Source organism: Raphanus sativus, chromosome 2 (genome assembly GCF_000801105.2).
Source record: "Raphanus sativus cultivar WK10039 chromosome 2, ASM80110v3, whole genome shotgun sequence".
Taxonomy (NCBI): Eukaryota; Viridiplantae; Streptophyta; class Magnoliopsida; order Brassicales; family Brassicaceae; genus Raphanus; species Raphanus sativus.
This window is the reverse complement of record NC_079512.1, coordinates 25,550,984-25,572,696: the sequence shown is the minus strand read 5'-3', so window position 1 is coordinate 25,572,696 and position 21,713 is coordinate 25,550,984. Positions and strand designations below refer to the sequence as shown.

The window sequence follows — 21,713 nt, the reverse complement described above, 5'->3', positions numbered from 1 at the left end:
ATAATAATAAATATCTTAAATAAATGCCTAAAAATCTTTCAAATATCTTTTAGAATCTTTTTAAAATATATTTTCGAAATAATTTAATTGAAATTTTAATTATCACAAAGTATAATTAGAAACTAAATTTTAGTTTAGTTTTGATTGTAAGTAAAATTTAATAACTAAATAAATACTCTTAATAATATTTTAATGATAAGAACAATTTTAAATTGATTTTACTTTCAAAATCAAATTAAGAAACATTTTAAAAGATGTTTCTTAAAAGAAATATTAATTTCCTTTTCTAATTTAAAAATAAAAAGTATCTTAACTATTTATCACATAAATTATGACTTATTTTATATGTGATTCTTTTTAATTTAGACCACTTAGAAGTTATACCTTTAAATGTTTTTACGAAGTAATAAAATTAATTTACACCTCTGTTCATAGATGAAACCGTTGATATTTATTCATATCGTATATATAAGACTTTAGTCTAATGTTATTAAAGTTTGTGTATTTTCCTGAGTTAAAAAAGTAATTTGGCTTTTAAACATATATACTAAAGTAGTTTAATTAATCACTATATATCAAATTATCTATTATGTAGGTTCAACTTAATTTAATTTTCAAATATATTTCAAATTAATAAAAAATTATGTAAATCAGTATTGTTACTTAATAATGTTTTCAAAATAAATTTTGTTACAAAATAGTTAAAAAATTGGTTTATTATTTAAACGTCTATACTAAATTGGTTTAATTAATTACTATATACCAAATTTTCTATTTCGTAGGTTCAACTAATTTAACTACCACATATATTTCAAATGTAGAAATAAAATAAAATTATGTAAATCAGTATTGTAACATAATAATGTTTTCAAAATAATTTTTGTTACAAAAATACAAATTTATAAACTTTATAGGTTTAATATTATAAACCACACAAAATTATTATAAAATTAGATAATATATAACACCAAATTGTATTTTTTGATAAATTTTATGCATGATCTAAAATATTTTAGTATTAAAAAAACTCGCACAGTCTAACTTTAAATTGTACATAAATTTTGTTTTGGTTCGAACACTATGATACTCTTATTCTAAATCCAAACCATCTTTAAACTCTTTTTTATGGCCCTCAATGTGTTGTCATTGCTATCCTCAACGGATCAAGATAATGGTAATCCTATGTAGAATCCAACATTAAGGTTTACGATTAAGACAACGAAAAATTCAAAAGAAGACATTTGACACTTGGATTTGAATCAAACTTTTTGATAATGGAATTGAACTGACGCCTGTAGTGAAGAAAGACATCAAATCTATGAGTTGCCAATAGAATCAGATCTTCTTATTCGCATCATATTTTCTGAAAATATATCCATTATAATATTATATGGCAAATGAATTTCATTCTAAGATGAAGATCGTGAAAAAGAGGCTATTCTAATCTTAAATGGACCCTATGAGGAATTCAGACACCAAGAGAGAACCGACCGTGAGAATATGTATAAGCAGGTGTGTAGCGTCGTTTCCCACTTAAACACACTTATTTTAGATTCGGGATAACGTCACCCACTTCTAAGTATATAAATGTTATTATGTATATTATATTACCCAAATTGCTCACGTAATTATTGGAAGTGTTCGGTAAACAAATAGTTGGACTGGTTTGAATATTCAAGAAATGATTAGAAACTGCAGAAATAAAATATTTTAAAACTAAAATATTTTAAAACTAAACTTAAGAAAATGAAAACATTTTAAATTTCTTGGTAACTAACATTGTCTTATAAAACTATTGTATCATGCTTTTGTAGTGATCTATTTTCCCTGAAGTTTAAATTAATTAACTTCATTAATCATTTGAAAATGCCCTCCTTACAAAAATTAGAGAGTTTAATTACATAAGGTAACTCTAAAGAATCGTACCAAAAGGTTTTCAGTTTTCACACCTCTGTTAGTTCTTTCAAGACTTGACCATCTTTCACAACAAAAGACCCATTCGCTTCTGCGTCGGAGGTAGCATGAACACCATAAAACAGATATACAAGAACGATCAAACCAGAGAAGAACCCGAACCGGACGTACGACGGTGCGTCCAACGAACCAAGCAAGAATATGTTCAAGAAAATCGAAACGCACGGGGTCCACGGCATGAACGGGACGCCCCATAACTCTGGTTTATTAGCCTGAGGGACCACGCACTGGAAAATCAGCACGATGGCTATAGCTACCACCGCACTGGCACCTAGCATGAAAGCCTTAAGACTGCCTTGTGACGCAAGTTTCCAGATAAGGGTGAATACAAGGGAGGTTATAGAGAATAGTGTGAGAAAAGAGAGTGTGGGCCATGGCTTAGTGGGTCCTACAGGGACGTAACGCCTGAAAATGAGAGCGTTGGCGACCATGTAGAAGACGAATAGGGTTCCGATGGATACGAGATTTAGGAGGACGTTAAGGTCAGTGAAGAGGGCAAGAGCCGCCGTGAAAATGCCTGATATTGAAAAAAAAAAGAAAAAAAACAACAGCACAAACGTTAACATTTTTGTCAACATAGATTATTCGACCGACGACAAAGTCTAGTTGGAAATGAAATTTAAGATGAGTGGTGGGAGGATTTGTTCCTTTATTGTCTCTTCTTTTGCCAAAGTAAGAAAACAAAAGTTAATGCTGCTGATGCGTATAGCAAATGTGAGCTAGTGGAATGCTAAAATTGGTAAGGATAAGGATGGACGATGTTGAGCCTTAATTGTAACGATACACGTTGTGACTAGATGATTAGACTAATGAGAAGACAAATGTTTGTCACAAAGAGTATATGCATAGATCAAAATGTATGGCTCTACACTTACTTAAAAATGCTCTGATCACTTAAAATCATGACAATCAGTAATTATATGTTGTTGTTTTTTTATCATAGCTAAGTTGTACTAGTGATTTGTTAAAATATCAGCCGACTATGCCTAGTAATATCTCCACGGTTTTATTTTTATTTTTATTTTTGTAATGGTACGATGATTGGTCGGCCAGTGGATGAAAACTCCCTACAACTATCCAACAATCGTATCTATTTCTTAAAAAGAAAAGGACCAAAAGTGGAATATGTGTTTTGAACACTAAGGGAACACACATAGACCAAAGAGACCCACCAATATATATATGACAATCAAGACCGCTGAATCTTTGAAGACCCAAAAACTCAGAGCTTTTCACATAGCAAAAGAAACCAATGGGAAGAACATGACATCTAGCCATCGAACTCAGATGCTCTCTCCGTCATAATTTTGAAAAAAGCCCAAACACCATAATAAAACCACGTCCCTACCTTTAATATACAAATATACATAGGAGCACTTGTCACGATCGAGATCGATAGGGGGAAGATTTAAAAATGGTTTGAGTCCAAAAGTTTTGATTTTCAAAATATACAATGAAATGGACACGTATAGATGGTGCAATCACGTGGATCGTATGATCTTGAGAAAACGTCAAAACATCAAATCAAAGTTAAGACAAAAGATCATGGAAACAACTGAACGGTTCTAGTTGGGGTCCCCTTTTAACCTAAACTGCCTGCCTCAATCTCACTTTACAGACCAAACTCCACAAAATCTAATTTACTACCATATGATTATGCATCATCATTGTTTTGACAGTAACAAAATAAATGTTTTTAAGACAGTACATACCTAGAAAAGTGGAGGCGTTGACTGGCGTAGATGTGTTGGGATGAATCTTAGCGAACCAAACGGGGACCACTCTGGACCTTCCGATGACACACATGTACCGAGCTTGACCTAACATAGCCACCAAAAGTGATGTCAATATCCCAAAGCTAGCTCCTATCCCCACCACTTTCGTCACCCATTCCCAGCCGTCAGATCCTCTGAACGCTGCGGAAAACGGCGCCTCCGGATCTATCTGTGTAACACATGTCCGCCGTTTTCAAGCTTCGAGTCAAACAACGTGCCGTTTTTTTTATTTCCATTTAATAAATAAAATTCATTAATTTACGGACCAGATCGTATGGGAGGAGCATTGACATGGAGACGGCCATGAGGCAGTAAAGAACCGTGACGATGGCGACCGAACCGGAAACACCGACCGGTATGTCTTTAACCGGATTTTCTACTTCTTCCGCCAAGGTCGAAACGGCGTCGTATCCTATATAGCTCAAGTACACCATTGCGGCTCCGTTGAAAACTCCCGCCGCGCCGAACGGGAAAAACCCCGACGGATGCTCTTTTTTCGCCGGAAAAATTAGATTCTTCGAGTCTCCTTTCAAGAATCCCATAACGATCACGAAGACTATGAATGCGATGTGAAACGCAGTCATGATCATGTTCACCTTCGAGCTCTCTCTAGTGCTGCAGCTGATGACGACGGTGACGGCGAGGACCACGAGAACAGCGACGGGATCGATCTCGTTGAAGCCGTCTGGTAAGGCGGTGACGACGAACCTCCACTTGGAAGTCGAGACGCCGAAAGCTGGTCCTAAGTAGGCGGTGAAGCTCCTCGAAACGGCGGCGTTTGACATTACGTAGTCCATTATGAGATTCGCCCCGGTGAAAAACGCGGGAAACTCGCCGAACGTTACGCGGATGTAGCTGAAGGCGCCTCCGGCGACGGGGAGGTGTACGGCGAACTCTGTATAGCAGAAGGCGGAGAGGAGGGCGCAGAGGCCGGCGACGGCGTAGGAGACGACGATCGAGGGACCGGCGTAGAGACGGCTAGCGCGGCCGGTGGTGACGAAAACTCCGGCGCCGACCATTCCGCCGATACCGAGGCCGATGAGGTCGTACCACCGGAGAGTACGGCGCATATGCTCGCCGGAGAGGGCACGGAGGCGGCTCATCTCGTCGGAGGAGGTGGAGACGGAGATAGCGCGGCGGGATAAGCGGGAAGGCGTGGCGGAGAGAGAGGTGAGGTAGACGCGGAAGCTGGAGAAAGAAGAGTGGCCGCCATTGCTGCTGCTGGTCACCTCCATTTTCACCGGCTAGATTCGTGTCGGGTCACGTCTGGTGGACTTGGAATTTTTGTGATTTTGACAAGAGTTTGGTTTTTGTAATCTATCTTATTAAAAGAGAAGTACCCAATAAAAAATACCCCTTAATTTTCAGTTTTATTTACAATGGCATGCCACTGAGAATTAACTAACTTTCCTATTTTAATGCTTGTCTTTTTCAGTTTATTTAATGTGTTTTCCAAAATTATTGTTGTCTTTTCTGATTTAGATTCCTTAATTATTGTTGTCTTTTCTGATTAATAAATGTATTTTCCTAATTTGAATTTAAATAATAGATTTAAACATTTAATATTTTTTCTAATTTAAATAATAAATTTCCTTAATCATATATTAACCAAAATTAATTTCTCTATATATTTTGTATTAACTTATTAAATATTAAAATCACATAACATAATCAATTTATATAACATATAAATATAATATAAAATAATTTATTCATATATTATTAGTATAATGGTTTCAAAATATAAGTTCAATTAGTTATAAATATTGGATTTGTTTATATGATATACTGTGATATAATAGACAATTAAAATCATAAAACATAATTATTTAACATAATAAATAATTTTTTTTTAAATGTAATATTAACAATAATGTTATAGAGTTTAATGTACATATATATATTATATCATTAGTACACAGAAAAAATTAAAGTGAAAAAAATATTTATACAGTTACGGGTCGGATCTATAAATAAATAACAACATCGCAAGATTATTTTCTTTAATAAATTTATTTTAACAGAAATTATAGTTCTAAATATGTTTATATATTTTATATTTTTATAAATTTATTTTATTTGTTTATAAGAGATGCTAAGATTTTAAAATTAAAAAAAATATGACCCGCTTTTATATTATTTTAGTTAGAAAATTTAAATTTTATATCTGAATATTTAATTAAATTTTTAATTTTAACTTTTTATTATTACTACCAAAATTTATTTTTAATCTAAAATTTATGTTTAAAATATCGTAAATTTATCATTTAATATAAACAAAAAAACTAAAAATATAAAATAAACACCCGTCCGGTCGGACGGGTCAAGGTCTAGTAGAGATTAAGGTTCAACCGAGAGTTTGAAGTGATTTGTATTAAAATGACAAATCCACTGTTATTCAAACATGAATTTTAAAAACTCATTTAAAATCCATTGTTATTGAACTTGACATTTTATAAAATACTCTGAAATCCACTGTTATTGAAAATATTTTAAGTTGTGGAGTTTTAAAGTTTTGAGGTGATTTTAGGGTGTTTGGGTGGAGTTTCTTAGTTAAAAAATTAAAACTCAAATCCCATAGTTTTAGGTGATATTCTAGAGTAGTTTAACAACAATCACCTAAATCCCTGCAACTTATTAAAATCATCTAAAACTCCATTAAAAATCAAATCACATCAAATGTTAAATTGAATACACCCCCCTAAGATAGTGGCGTTTTGCTGTATTTATGATAACTAGGTGTTTTGCCCGCACCTGCGGGCATTAAAAGTTTCTTATAAATACTAATTAGTTTATGTCTTATTAATCTAATTAAAACAAACATAATAAATTATTATTATGTTTTTAAATAGTTAAATCAAACATCAAAATATTTATATGTCAGATATTGTTTTATCAAAATATATACTTATTATTGTGTTAAGTTTTTTTAAAACACTCATATCTTAGAGGTAGTTTAGAAAATATATTTATATTTTTTAATTGACTAATATTTAATTATAAATTGTTTTGTATCTTAATTCTTTTTAAACTTTCATAATAAAAATATTGTTTCCAGATAGGCACACACAAATATATATATATATATAGAGAGAGAGAAATTATCTTTTTTTGATAATTCTATAATATTATTTTGTAATCAATTATTTAATATAGCATATAACAGATAAAATTTATATCATTAAAAAAATTCTTTTTTATTTATATATAAATTCAGTAAGGGTATTATTTAAATTAATAAATTAGTGAATAGTTAGAAACTAATAATAAATCAATAACCTATCTAAAAATCTGAAATCTAATAAAAATATGAAAAATAAGAAAAGCTAATATAATATATAAATTTAATATTAATAAAATAAAATTTGTTTTTATTTATATACAAGATTCATCAAGACTATTTTTTAAATTAATAAATTAGTGACTCAGGTAAAAACAAATAATAAATCAATAATAATTTAGCTTAAACTTAATAAAAACATGACAAATAAGCATAATTAGCTAAAATCATGGAGAACATGAATTTTTTTTGATAATTCTATAATATCATTTTGTAATCAATTATTTATATAGCATATAACATATAAACTTTATATCATTAAAATAAAATTCGTTTATATATATATATATATATATATATATATATCCAGTAAGGGTATTGATCCAGTAATTTCAATATATAGTTACAACAATTTGTATTTGTTTAATTGGCCATGGTTTAGATTAACATATTATATATTATATACACACAATATTAAAGGATCTACCTGATATATCCTTCATATATGTATATTGGCATATAACAGATAAAATTTTATATCATTAAAAAAATTCTTTTTTTTATTTATATATAAATTCAGTAAGGATATTATTTAAATTAATAAATTAGTGAATAGTTAGAAACTAATAATAAATCAATAACCTATCTAAAAGTCTGAAATCTAATAAAAATATGAAAAATAAGAAAAGCTAATATAACATATAAATTTAATATTAATAAAATAAAATTTGTTTTTATTTATATACAAGATTCATCAAGGCTATTTTTTAAATTAATAAATTAGTGACTCAGGTAAAAAACAAATAATAAATCAATGATAATTTAGCTTAAAACTTAATAAAAACATGACAAATAAGCATAATTAGCTAAAATCATGGAGAACATGATTTTTTTTTGATAATTCTATAATATCATTTTGTAATCAATTATTTAATATAGCATATAACATATAAACTTTATATCATTAAAATAAAATTCGTTTATATATATATATATATATATATATATATATTCAGTAAGGGTATTATTTAAATTAATAAATTAGTGAATAGTTAGAAATTAATAATAAATCAATAACCTATTTAAAAGTCTAAAACCTAATAAAATATGAAAAATAAGAAAAGCTAATATATATTATATAAATTTAATATTAATAAAATAAAATTCGTTTTTACTTATATACAAGATTCATCAAGGCTCTTTTTTTAAAATTAATAAATTAGTGACTCATCTAAAAACAAATAAGAAATCAATGATAATTTAGCTTAAACTTAATAAAAACATGACAAATAAGCAAAATTAGCTAAAATCATGGAGAACATGACAACTAAGCAAAATCACTTTATAAATAATAGTATAGATGTTTAGGGGTATTAAATTAAGAGAGATGATTTGTTCTTATTCACGTTAATCTCATAAGCATCGGCTAAAAAGCTTACTAACACAAGATGCCTTATCTGTTTGGTCCATTTACATACATTTCTTTTATATATACCACCAATTATGCTAATGCTTTTACAGATCCTAAACTAGTTTAGAAGTATAATTTCAGAACTAGCTATACGTGTAACCAAATTTTGTTGACCATTAAAAGTGGTATCTTAACTAATGCCGTTAGACTTTACATTGATGTTACTATAGACTGACAATTCGTAATTACATTCTTACAAATTGGTAGGGATTTTGCAGTACTGAACTACCAATTTAACAATTAAGACGCTAATAGTGTATTAGTGTACACCTGCACTCGGTTGTTGAAACGTACGTTTCCTGTTTCAGAGCTTCTCCACCTTGGTTATGAAACCGTCACGAATGTTAAAGAAACAAAAACACAAACGGCGTTAACTTCAGTATTATGTACTTCCTCCATTTTTAAAAGATCTATGTTCTAAAAAAAAAATTTGTTTCAAAAAGATACATTTTATATATTTTCGATGCAATATTTATCAACTAATAATAAAAAATTGTGAAGTTCAAAAACATTAATTGTATTTTGTGAAGTTTTATTGGTTTAAAAATATAGAAAATATAAAATTACAAAAAACTATGCATTTATAGCTAAGTTTTAATATGTTTTATTAAAAAATGTAAAAATGCTATAACATGAATCTTTTAGAAACAGAAATAGTATATCATAAGGCACGGTAACAACGTTACTTTAATGACTGGGTAGGGTTTTGAAGGCTCACACGTGTGCCAATGAAGCAGACATGTGGATGATGTTCTTTTTCAAAAAATAGGAGTGATTAATGGGATTCTTAGCAGACTATAAAAAAACCGTCTCTTAATTTTTACATCAATTACATAACTTCTCAAAATTAAACAAATAGATATTGGCTAATAATTATGAGTAGAAACATAGACTTACCAAAAATAAAGGAAATTTATCGAAGTTCCTTGTGAAAGAATGGAGTAAGAAGAAACCAAGAGCTCTTGGCCTAGTGGTAATGGAACTCCAGCTGGAGTGCCCGCCCTGGGTTCGAGTCGCCTTGGCCACCTTCCCGCCTATAACCGTGCGTGCCCGGATGGAAGGCCTCGTGGGGATTAGTCTGGGCTTACCGCCTGGGAACCCCCACGGTTATCAAAAAAAAAAAAAAAAAAAAAAAAAAAAAAAAAAAAAGAATGGAGTAAGAAACAACTCAAGAAGATGTAGATATACTAACGGATTAATAACTAGAATCCTCAAATTAGACAAAATCCATTTTGGAGTTATAAACATTTTAGTAAATTTAATAATTTTGTTCACAGTGACAATCTTATGTCTTTATATATTACTTTCTAAAATTTTGGGGGCATTAAACTAATAATTCATTTACATAAGCTCACCCCAATCAGTGGCGGAGGCAGCTCTTGAGCAAGGAGGTCTTTTGACCCAGGTAGATTAGTAAAAACAAGAAAAATTACTTGTATTTTGGAAAAGAGAACTGAAAATATTACTAATTTGACTTAGTAACCCACACAATAAATGTTTATAAGGGAATTGATCCCTCAAAATGATACCATATATTTTTCTTGAGAAGATATATGTCATGTAACTAAATTAAAATGTAGTCAATCATACAGTATCAACTATCAATTGTGATTCACTAACATATATCCATTTATCACACACATCATATAACACATTCTTTATTTGAATCTCTCGTCGGTGTTGAGGGCTGCATTATTGAGATCAGCCCATAAGACAATTAAGATAGTTATATAAAATGTATCAGTGGACATATAATTACCTTACGAGCCCAATTTAAATGCCCATTTAATAGTTTTGGAGGGATTTGGCCCAATCAATTATTAAGCTATTTTCTCGAAAAATATAATTCTTAGTTTTTCCCCTCATCACAGATTCACATGGCATAGTTATTACATGTCACTAGATATATAAGCTATTGGCAATACTTGTAGTTATGCAAGTGTTTGTTAATTTGTAGTAACGCCATCTCTGTGGGAGATTTACTGCAAGATCCTTGTCTAGTCTATTTTTTTTTTTGGTCAAACCTTGTCTAGTCTATTAAACACTCTTAAATAAGAGTCATTTATAGACTATAGCTCTCAAAGCTAAAAACCTGAAGCATGCAGTGAAACAGGAAGATTTATATCATTTTGCCTCTAGGGTTTTATTGCTCGATCCATTTGTCTAGCTAAATGATCAAGGGGCTATGTACATTATTAATCACTATACTGTGATTACAGCTAAACTTCATATGTAATAATTTTGGAACATCTCTAAACTCTATTTTACCACGATATTTTACTAGCTTCTGTAAGAAATATTACAGCTTATTTAGTGTAACATCTCTTCCAAATCCGTTTAAATATATTTTCTATTCATCACCCATATTTTGACTACCACCATTCGTAATTATTTGTGAATTTTGTATTTTACCCACGTTTTTGAAGATAATATCAAAACTCAAACATATGGTAGGCAATTGACAAAAAGCTTGTTAAAGAACAAGAAATCATAAGATTTTTCTCAAAACGCCACGTGACAACCCTTTGACAGGCCACGACATCATGATGCATCAGTCAGATGCCAAAAAGTATAATTGAGAATTTCTCAATGAGAAACAATTGGCAGAAGACACATCGCTTAATACTGGTGAAGAGTCGGTCCATGCACCTTCGTGGAGTACGTAACGTATCCACTAAACTCGTGGATCCAATTAAACTACTAAATTAAAGTGTGTAAACCTATATTAAAACCAGTGAACTGCTACATGTTAAAAAAGCAAGTACAGTTAAATACTATTATATTAGTTAAAGTTCTTTTGTTTTCTTTAGTTTAATCTGTTGAAGTTCGTCGAGACTCGATGATATAATTAAAATAAACACAACGAAGATATCAGATGAGATAAGACAAAATTAAGTGTTGTCTTTGCTTTTAGTTACATGAATTATTTTAACAAGCTAAGCACTCATTTTTTTCTAAATGGTCCAACGGAAACCAAACTAGCTAAGACTAAAGAGATTCATGCATTTTGAACTTTCAAACTATAGGGTTATACTGAAAGGTAAACAACAAAATTGTAGAGAATAAAGTAAGGTTTTAGTATGATTGAAACTAAATTAAATTTTGTTAAAAAAACTAAATTAAATTAAACTGAAATATCACAGAACAATACGGCTAAGAAAGTGAAGTGAAAACAGCATACGTTGGAGTTGGGACCCGAACTAAAAGCTAAAAAAAATAGTGAGAGACTGACAGACAAGGTTGCAGCAAAGAGAAGTACACACTAGATATGATTCCTTCTCGAATGTGAACACAGAAATAAGTCTTTCCAGATTGCTTTTCGTACTTTTAGGCCGTTGTTTTCTGATAGCTACGTGTTGTGATATTATTGGAATATAAAATGGCATATGCTTATAATAAAAAGATTAAAAATCAGAAAACGAGAGAAAACTGTAACAAACCAGAGCAATGTAACCTCCCTAAAAATTAAATAAAAGAAATGAAAAATAGAGAATAGAAAGACTCATTTTCAATTACAGAGAAACCGTGTTGAAGTTGGTCTCTGAGCTGCTTCGTCGCTCTTTTTATATTTTCCAGCAAACTATTCTCTTTTATAAACTTTATTTTCCTTAACAATAATAAAATCTTTCCTAAGAAAAACAAGAGAATCCTTATAAATAATCTGAACAGTCTTCAACAGTTTCTCCAACCTCCAACCAGTTTCAGAATTTTTGGTGATTTATTCAGTCTTGAGTCTTTTCTTTCTAAAACCACTAAACAAATAAATATTTGGATAGATGGCGTCGAGTCCGTGGACAAGGTCCGAAGATAAGATGTTTGAGGAAGCTTTGGTGTTTTTCCCTGAAGGATCTCCCAATCGGTGGGAGAGAATCGGCTATCAGCTCCAGAAACCGGCTGGTGAAGTTAGGGAGCATTACGAGGCTTTGGTGCATGATGTCTTCCAGATCGATTCCGGCCAAGTTAATGTCCCTGATTACATAGATGACTCGGCCGCGGCGGCGGGGTGGGACTCGGCAGGTCAGATCTCGTTTGGGACCAAACACGGCGAGAGAGAGCGAAAAAGAGGAACTCCTTGGTCGGAAGATGAACACAAGTATGTCTATCAATCATAAAAACATATAGAAAAAATTAGGGTTTTGGTTGGTTATGGAAATTACGAATTATCAAAATTAACTATTTTAGTATATTTACTAGATTTAGTGATTAATTTACGTAATTGAATACACTGTAAATCATGCAGATTGTTTTTGATCGGATTAAAGAGGTATGGTAAAGGGGATTGGAGGAGCATATCGAGGAACGTGGTGGTCACTAGGACGCCGACGCAAGTAGCAAGTCATGCTCAGAAATATTTCCTTAGACAGAACTCGGTAAAGAAGGAGAGGAAAAGGTCGAGCATACACGACATAACTACGGTAGATACTAATCTAGCCATGCCTGGTTCCAACGTGGAGTGGACTGGCCAGCAGGAGAGCCCTGTTCAGACTCAGCAACAGATCGTGTCAGAGTTTAGTCAGCAGTTGACTCCTGGTGGTCATTTTGAGGATTTCGGTTTTGGGATTTGATAAGATAGGGGGAAAGAGATTGGTAATGGCTTTAGTTAGGGTTTTTACTCATTTTAATGTGAATATGGAAAACAATAGGATTGTGTATTTCCTGATACTGATGATGACGAAAGAATAAAATATTGTATAATAATGTTTTCAAGTAAACACAAGTAGGTTTTGAATCAAATGTTTATGGTGTGTTATCACATTCTATTGAGTCATATACAGAAATAATAAAATATTATATACCAACGCTTTTTTGTAAACATAAGAATGTTTTGAATCAAATGCCAATGGTGTGTTTTCATTCTCAATTGAGTCAGTCACTTGTATGTATTACATAAAAAGAACACTTAAATCATGTTCCATTTCTTCAACCAAACAAAAAAAAACGAACACAACAAACTATAGAGATCACATAACAAGAACACAGTATGTTCCATTCAATAAAGAATATGATGAATCATACATACAACATTCATTTACACTCATTTTTCTCGCCCTATGAACACAATACAAGCCCTGTAAGACTCATGGACCTACTAATCAACTCTGATTATGAAATGAAGACTGTACAATCATATGTCCAAAACAAAACATAGGGTCCAAGTCTATCTAATAAAGCTTTAAGAAAAAGATATAGGGCCATTTTCTAAATGACTTGGACATACATAGAGGAAACAGGTAGAACGCCTAGAGCATTGTTAGCAAATGACTAATAAATTGGTAAGACCCATTGGGCTAAGGGTTAGTTTTGTATCCAGCCTCGTAATTGTTTGACGAGTATCTATTAAAAGCAATCCGGATCTCACGTCACGTCAATAATTGCTAGAGAATATCGCAAATGAAATGAAAATGCCGTGACAGATACTTTATGTAGATCCGGAAACCTGGAATAATGATTGAAAAAAGAATACAAAAGAGAAGATAATTGGGTATAGCAGACGTACACATAAGAAACGTCAGCAACCAAATAAAATCGTCCCATTCTAATACTATTTTTGAATAGCAATTTGCAGAGTTTTAAAATTAATTACTCTTAGAAACATACAAGAACTCTTTTAGATTAGTAGTAGATGGTACACAATAGGTGGTGGACCATCACGTCATACATGAGCAGATTCAGCACTCCATCCATAGGATTTATAGTGTGAGTGTGTGACACTTGGGAGGAGGAAGAAAGATAAAGAAAGCAAGAATCTCTGTTTCAACTTCAATGGCACTCTTGAATGCTATCTTCTCTGTTACTCATTTTACTTCTTCTTCCGTCATCAGCTGTCAGTCTCGTTTTCCCGCTCAAATTTCACCTCCAGATCTATCGCCTGTTTGCTTCAGTGATCGTCGTCACAAGTTCGTCCAAGGTGTAACGCCTCTATCAACGAGGAGGTTAGGCTAGCTTTTGCGTATTTTGTTTTCTTTGAGATGAACAAGTTTTCAGATTCTTGTGTGTGTGTGTATGTTTGTGTTTGTGATATCATCAGCTTTGTATGATTTATCTGACATCTACTAATCTATCCTTGTTTGATTCGATATGCAGCACAAGAAACCGCGTATATGCTTCAATTAACAAAACTGATGCCACTACTCCATCTTATCTGGTCAGTAACTTGTTTAGTTCGTCGCAGTTAAACTATTGTTGTTTCTTGGATCTGTTCGATTTAACTTGTTTCAGATGACATTTTAATTAATATAACTTGATAGCAGAAATTGGAAGATGATGATGAGGAGGAGGACTTGGTTCCAAAGCCAATGGTTTTGATAGACCAGGATGCTGACCCTGAAGCTACTATTGTTCAACTCAGTTTTGGTGATCGTCTCGGGGCTCTCATCGACACAGTAAGTGATTATCACCCTCCTCAAGTCTCTTTTGGTAACAGAGCTCCTGGCTACAAGGCTTTAGCTATTCTTGATTTACTCGAGTATTACATTTTGACAATCAGTCGTTTATCACTACCTGTCTTTGTATATCATGTAAACTTGCAACTTGTTTTGACAGATGAAGGCACTGAAAGATTTGGGATTGGATGTAATAAAAGGAACTGTCACAACTGAAGGATCCGTTAAGCAGACTAGATTTTCTATTACAAAACAGTAAGACTTATGCATGGCACTAGCAAGTTCACTCAAATGCTTTCTGTTCCCTAAAAATATTGGTGTTGTTGTGTAAAAGTGTATCATCTTCAGCTACCTGTATTGTCACTTGTCGCAGATGCCTAAATTATTATTATTTATTTATTTATTTGACACCAGAGACACTGGTCGGAAAGTGGAAGATCCTGACTCGTTGGAGCAAATTCGGTTAACAATCATCAACAATCTCTTAAAATACCATCCGGTCTGCTTCAATTGTCTTTGATCTTTTTTTTACCTTAATCACAGTCACATTCACATTCAAAAATGCTTGCATCCATCTGTTATGTACTATCCAAATATCCACAAAATAACAGTACGTTGTTTGTTTTTGCAGGAATGCAGTGAGCAACTTGCAATGGGTGAGACTTTTGGAATAAAGGCTCCTGAAAAGAAGGTAAAAATGTTTTTACTCTGCTTGTTGGATTGATACTTCTGTGTCCTATGTTTTATACATACTCTGTATTTTGTGATTCATGTGGTGAGACAGATTGATGTCGACATCGGGACTCACATACATGTGAAAGAAGATGGACCAAAGAGGAGGTATATTTATTCAGTTAGAATAACCATACCACATGGTCGCTTTAAAGTAGCGACTGATCAAAATAGTTTACAAACTCTGAACTTGTTTCCTGTTATTTCGATAGCCTGCTATGCATAGAGACAGCAGACAGGCCAGGTCTGGTCGTGGAGATGATAGAAATGATGGCAGATATCAACATAGAAGTGGAATCCGCAGAGATAGACACTGAAGTACTTCAAAACTCTTAATACCTCCATATATTCTCATACAGTGTGATTCTTATACTAATGAACGTGTCCATTGTCTCATTGATTTTCTTTAGGGTCTGGTTGCGAAAGACAAATTTCACGTAAGCTACCAAGGGCAAGCGCTAAACAGTTCCTTGTCAGAGGTGAGTTTCTGTTTCTGTTACTTTCTACTTGAAAACCTTACAAAGAGAGAAGCTTAAGAACCAAAACTTATCATGCAGGTGTTGGTGAACTGTCTGCGTTACTTCCTGAGAAGGCCTGAAACTGACATCGACAGCTATTGAAAAAAACTGCTCTTTCTTCTTTTCGAAATCTCGTCTGTTGTGATCTATCAAGTCTTGTGTATTGAATATAATGTGGAAACGCGTAATAATACCATGCTAACTCTTTTCAGTCTGATAACTAAGAGCATCTCCAATAAATCCCCTTATTTTTAATGGGGTTCACCTTTAAAATAAAAAGATGATGGGATGGTTCTCCAATAATCACTCTCAAATTTATTTTATAGAGAATTCTCTTTAATATTAATAATACTTATAAATAATCACAAAAACTTTTAAAAGCTAATAAAACATACTATTTGAAACATATCAAAATGAAATATTTTGAGAAATAAAGTAATATGTAGTCAAATATACCTTTAAATCGTATAAAAATTGTTAATAAAATAACTTTAATCAAAATACACTTAAGAAAATATAGTACTCAGATGGCAGGTTTTAGCTCACATTCTAGCTGAAGTTCATCTTCTCTGGGCCAAATCGGATGTCCGTTTCGGATTGATCGTAGCTTGGATGTACAGATGACCAACGTACTCTCTGGCATTCATCATCTCCAGGCCACTTCTGAAGCGTGCGGTCTGGCGTTCATCATCGCATTGACAGAAATTTGGATAGGGTGAGTGAGATGCTGAGCGCTTTTGAAGAGCGTTCCGATAGTATAAGAGGAGGAGGAGGAGGCGAGTTGATATTGAGGACGGCCGAGGCTACGATGATGATGCAGATGGATGATGTTGGAGATTTTCGTGTAGGGTTGGATTTGAGCAAGGGGACGGTGAAGGAGATGCTGTTTAAGCTGGAGGATGAGGGGAAGCCTATTGGGATCTCAGGGATCTCAGGGATGAGCAGGATGAGCGGGATAAACAGAGCAGCAGTGAAGAGGAAGGTTTCATGGCAAGATCCTGTTTGAGGTGTTTTTACTAAGAATGTCAACTAGGATTCTGAGATATTAGCCCAGTATGCACATATGCACAAGTGTAGATATAAAAATTTGATCAGTTTGAAATCATAATTTTCATATGTCCCAACATCCAGTTTAGTGACTAAAGAATCTCATTTTGTGTGTTGAATTTTCTTTTCTCATTCTCTTCATATTGCCATAACAAATCTGCCTACAGTTTCTGTATCTAATTAAAACACTGTTATTAAACTAGTCATTGTAAAATGTAATTTTAAAAGTTGTCAAAATATTTCAAGCAATAGATTTTTAGATTCTATGTAAGTCTAACATGTTTGTTCGTATTTCTTGATTAAAAATATGAATCTGAATATTATAGTTTTAGATGAAATTGTAAAATATTTTAATAAATGATTTAATCTGATTTACTACTTGATTTACCCGCTAATTTGAAGCCACTCCACCATGCAAGAAGCACCGGAAGAGAGAGAAAAGCCACAACATTTTGTTTTTAATTTCGTGAAGAGAATAAATATTAGTCGACCCTTTAAAATTAAAATTTAACAGCGTGAACAACTCTCAAAATACTGAGCTTCTGAACTGCTTTGGAGACTTGGAGTCATTGACAACGAAGGAAACCTAACCAGCTTAGGTAAGAAAATGTCAGCTCTTGAAGTGGAGCCAAAGATGAGAAAAAGCTGATGTTTTCAGAAAGATTAATTAAGATGTTCAGAAGAAATCATCACTATTTCTGCAATGATCCTTGCCAATATGGATGCCCACAAAGAAGATAAAGCTCGTTCAGACCACATTTACATGCAGGTTGCTTTTCAGTCTTGGCAAGAACATAATTTCTCAAAAAATGGTGTATTGAAAATGGCGTAAAGGTATGGTTAAATTACATTTAGAATGGAGAATGCAAAAAGCATCAGCCAAAAGATGGAAGAGATTTTGAAAAACGTCATTTTAAAATTTACTTCAAACGAAATGTCAGAATTTTCCTAACTCATTAAAGACATGTTACCAAAATCGATTTTACTTTTGCAAAGCTGTAAGTACTTTCAATGCCTCTTATAGTCTTCCATCCTCGCGGAGAGCATCTGCAATGTACAAGCAGTCATAACATCAGGAGAAACATCATGTGAGAGCATTTCTTGTACAAGATTTACGGCATCATCAAATTTTCCGGATTCACAAAGTCCCTGGATAAATGTTGTAGGTTGTTGTTTTGGCCACAATTTCTTGTTCATATATTTCGTGGAATAGCTTCCAACCAGCATCAACCATCCTTATTGGAATATCCACAATTTATTTTACCAAGTTCCATAATGATAATTGTAAATATCGTTAAAAATATGGTTATGGATACATAGTTAAGATTTGGAAATACAAACAGCTAGATTATGTGAATATGTAATTATGAATAACATGTATGTGTCATGACCAATTTTTCAGGAACCCAATTATAATAAATGTTATAATGTTCAAGATGATATTATATTTTTTGTTGGACTATTCTAAACTCAAATAACTTCTTACCGGTAAATAAAAAATAGAACTCTAAAATAATAGTTCAGTAGATAAAAATAGAATTTTAAATTAATAGTATAGATTCCAATCCGTTTAGTCCAACAGATCCACATCAATGGAAGATATGTTAAGTAATATATAAAACTAGATACTTCAATCATCCACGTATCACCAAATTGATTTTAGGTTATTAAATTTGGAGAATAATCTCATATGCTCTTAATGAAATAAGCTGAATAATCCACTTATCATCCAAATCTAACATTTATAACTGCTGCCAATGGCGATGCTTCAGTTGTTGAGTTTTGAGATATTGGACTCTGGTTAAAAACATTTGTTTCTTTTACAGGCCATTTCCAGAACCAGATTTTGTTTCTGATTGTGTCACAGACTCCTATTCATTGAGAAGGTGAGGGCCCACATTTTGGCATTTCTAACTTCTTCTACTCGTCAAACACGGAAGCTAGTGATCCTTGATGATGTTTGAACAAGGAGATCCTTGGACCAGCTCTTCTTTAAAATGCAGGAACCACAACTCTTGTAGTTTCTCGTTCTAATTCGCAGATCCTGAAGCCACTTACCATGTGGAGTTACTAAATGAAGATGAAACAACGTGTCACTTCTGCCTCTCTGCTTTCAATCAGAATTCAATCCCTTCCGGATTCAACATCAAGTTGGTCAAGCAGGTAAATGCTTCTTCTACAACTGATTCTCTACCTTCTAGTACTTTAATTTATTCTGCTTTGATAGATTGTTGAGGAGTGTAAAGGTCTGCCTTTATAGAAGGATCTAGAAGATCGTAAATATTATTGTGAATAATTAGATATTTATTATATAAGATATTTTCATATATTTGTATCTATATAGTTTAGGAAACATCTCAGTATAAATATACATGTAACACAAACCATCATCCTTATGAGAGTCAATATAATATTCTTCCTATCTTCTACTCTCATCATATTATCAATAATCAATATGGTATCAGAGCCACAGTGATCTAACGATCAGCTCCGTTTCTGGTTTCTTATTTTTAAGCCATAGAGCTTCTTTGTTTTTTTTTTTTTTTAAGCCATTGAGCTTCTTATTATGTTATTTTTTGTCAAACCAAATGTTTTATTTTTCAAGTTCACCATGAACCTCTGAATCTAAGCCATCGAGCTTCTTGTTATTTAAGTCTATTATAGACTTCTGAATCTAAGCCTAGTGCTTCTACAGTTCAAGCTTCAATGCTTTTGAATCTAAGCCATCGAACTTCTTTTGAATCTAAGGTATAACCTTCCAAAGTATTTTTTCAATTAAAAAGAGAAAAAGTTCTTTTTCAGTTCTTAAAGCTTTCTAAGAATTTATTTGCTTTCCATCATTTTTATTAATTTTCATTTCCAAAAAAAAAAACCAAAAAAGCAAAAAAAAAGAAACGAACAAAAAAAAAAGAAAAGAAAAACTTCACCACTATCGTTCCATGTTTTACCGTCTACTCCGCTCTCAGGGCGTCTCCATCCCCACTCCATAATTTACTCAATTTATAGAATAAATGGAGTAAATTATAGAGTGGGGATGGAGATGCTCTCAGACATATCATCAAAAGAGATTGTTGGTCTATGCTGCATCTCCAAGAAGAAACACTCCTCTCCTATAAGCGTTTTCACTACACATAGTCAACAAGAACACCACGAAAGGACATCACTATCATCACCGTCCATCCAAATCCTCTCCTATGCTGCACCACTCATACCGCCTTCTTCCGCCACTGATCCAAGTTCTCAAATAGCTACCACCAAATCAATCTCAAGCTTTCCATTCCACTATAACTCTATTACCACCTTGAGATTGAAGGGGCATATAGAAGAATCTAGAAGATCGTAAATATTATTGTGAATAATTAGATATTTATTATATAAGATATTTGCATATATTTGTATCTATATAGTTTAGGAAACATCTCCAGTATAAATATACATGTAACCCAAACCATCATCCTTATGAGAGTCAATATAATATTCTTCCCATCTTCTACTCTCGTCATATTATCAATGGCCTTTGGCACTGAAACTCATTGGTGGTTCATTAAAAGACCAGCCTGAAATATATTAGCAAGGTGCGGTGAAGAGGTTATCAAGAGGTGAACCTGCAGACGAAACCCATGAGAGTAGAGGGTTCTCTCAAATGGAAGCAACTCTAGAGACTCTAGCCCTTAAAAGCAGAGAGTGTTTCTTGGATCTTGGTGCTTTCCCTGAAGACAAGAAGATCCCTCTTGAAATTATCATCAACATTTGGGTTGAACTACATGATCTAGAGGAGGAAACTGCTTTTGCTGTTCTTGTTGATCTATCAGACAAGAATCTCCTCACTCTCAAACAGTATGGTTCCGTTTAAAAGCCTCAACAAGCTGTCTCTCATCTTCCGCAAGGTGAACAATAGTTTTGACCATAGAGCATTAGACATGGCCGAAGTCTTCCCAAACCTGTCCGATCTCACAATAGATCACTGTGACGATCTTGTGGAACTACCTCCAACCATATGTGGGATCACCTCTGTCAGCTCAATCAGCATAACAAACTGTCCCGGGTTCGTTGAACTGCCTAAGAAGAATCTGAGTGAGCTCAAGTCCCTTGAACTACTAAGACTATACGCTTGCTCTGAGCTGGAATCTCTGCCTGAAGAAATAGCTACCGAGTCTAAAGTATCTCGACATCTCTAAGTGTACGAGCTTGAGTTCTCTTCCGGAAGAGCTGGGAAAGCTAAGCAAGCTTGAGAAAATCGACACGAGAGAATGCATCAGCTTATCGAGCATACCGCGCTCTGCTGTTTCGTTGACTTCTTTACGCCACGTGATATGCGATGAGGAGAGTTTGTGCTTGTGGGAAGAGGTGAAGAAGGCGGTTCCAGGGCTTCTTGTTGAAACTTGCCTCAGCATGGATTGATGACCCCTCAAATGCGTGGTTGGCTGAAACTTGGTGTATAAATAAATAATTCATTTGTTTTTTTTTTGCATTGTATTCCATCAACACACACTCAAGGCGTTAGTGCAATAATTAATCATATATCTTCTTTCA

General features: G+C 33.1%; 3 protein-coding genes and 1 pseudogene across 3 annotated transcripts; 3 read left to right on the top strand and 1 right to left on the bottom strand.

Annotated features, from left to right (window-relative positions):
* Positions 1 to 1,002: 1,002 nt before the first annotated feature.
* On the bottom strand, positions 1,003 to 5,208 carry LOC108832952 (cationic amino acid transporter 6, chloroplastic). The gene is made up of 3 exons (XM_018606404.2): positions 4,016 to 5,208; positions 3,687 to 3,918; positions 1,003 to 2,491 (listed from the first exon to the last, which is right to left on the bottom strand). The coding sequence occupies exons 1-3, from the start codon at positions 4,982 to 4,984 to the stop codon at positions 1,944 to 1,946; spliced, it is 1,749 nt and encodes a 582-aa protein (XP_018461906.2). The 5' UTR covers positions 4,985 to 5,208; the 3' UTR covers positions 1,003 to 1,943.
* Positions 5,209 to 12,027: 6,819 nt separating this feature from the next.
* Positions 12,028 to 13,247, top strand: LOC108840441 (transcription factor DIVARICATA). The gene is made up of 2 exons (XM_018613268.2): positions 12,028 to 12,593; positions 12,741 to 13,247. The coding sequence occupies exons 1-2, from the start codon at positions 12,277 to 12,279 to the stop codon at positions 13,063 to 13,065; spliced, it is 642 nt and encodes a 213-aa protein (XP_018468770.1). The 5' UTR covers positions 12,028 to 12,276; the 3' UTR covers positions 13,066 to 13,247.
* A 754-nt stretch (positions 13,248 to 14,001) lies between these two features.
* Positions 14,002 to 16,353, top strand: LOC108829863 (ACT domain-containing protein ACR12). The gene is made up of 10 exons (XM_018603460.2): positions 14,002 to 14,433; positions 14,585 to 14,645; positions 14,752 to 14,883; positions 15,044 to 15,138; positions 15,298 to 15,382; positions 15,515 to 15,574; positions 15,668 to 15,723; positions 15,828 to 15,933; positions 16,026 to 16,094; positions 16,173 to 16,353. The coding sequence occupies exons 1-10, from the start codon at positions 14,264 to 14,266 to the stop codon at positions 16,233 to 16,235; spliced, it is 897 nt and encodes a 298-aa protein (XP_018458962.2). The 5' UTR covers positions 14,002 to 14,263; the 3' UTR covers positions 16,236 to 16,353.
* Positions 16,354 to 16,644: 291 nt separating this feature from the next.
* On the top strand, positions 16,645 to 21,713 carry LOC108838777 (probable disease resistance protein At5g04720; annotated as a pseudogene).

Coding starts and splice junctions, on each gene's coding strand:
- LOC108832952 (XM_018606404.2), bottom strand. CDS start 4,984: ATGGAGGTGACCAGCAGCAGCAATGGCGGCCACTCTTCTTTCTCCAGC. Junction 3,919..4,015: donor TGCTCCTCCCATACGATCTG/GTCCGTAAATTA, acceptor TGTGTTACACAG/ATAGATCCGGAGGCGCCGTT. Junction 2,492..3,686: donor CAACGCCTCCACTTTTCTAG/GTATGTACTGTC, acceptor TTTCAATATCAG/GCATTTTCACGGCGGCTCTT.
- LOC108840441 (XM_018613268.2), top strand. CDS start 12,277: ATGGCGTCGAGTCCGTGGACAAGGTCCGAAGATAAGATGTTTGAGGAA. Junction 12,594..12,740: donor TGGTCGGAAGATGAACACAA/GTATGTCTATCA, acceptor TAAATCATGCAG/ATTGTTTTTGATCGGATTAA.
- LOC108829863 (XM_018603460.2), top strand. CDS start 14,264: ATGGCACTCTTGAATGCTATCTTCTCTGTTACTCATTTTACTTCTTCT. Junction 15,139..15,297: donor AGATTTTCTATTACAAAACA/GTAAGACTTATG, acceptor ATTTGACACCAG/AGACACTGGTCGGAAAGTGG. Junction 16,095..16,172: donor TAAACAGTTCCTTGTCAGAG/GTGAGTTTCTGT, acceptor CTTATCATGCAG/GTGTTGGTGAACTGTCTGCG.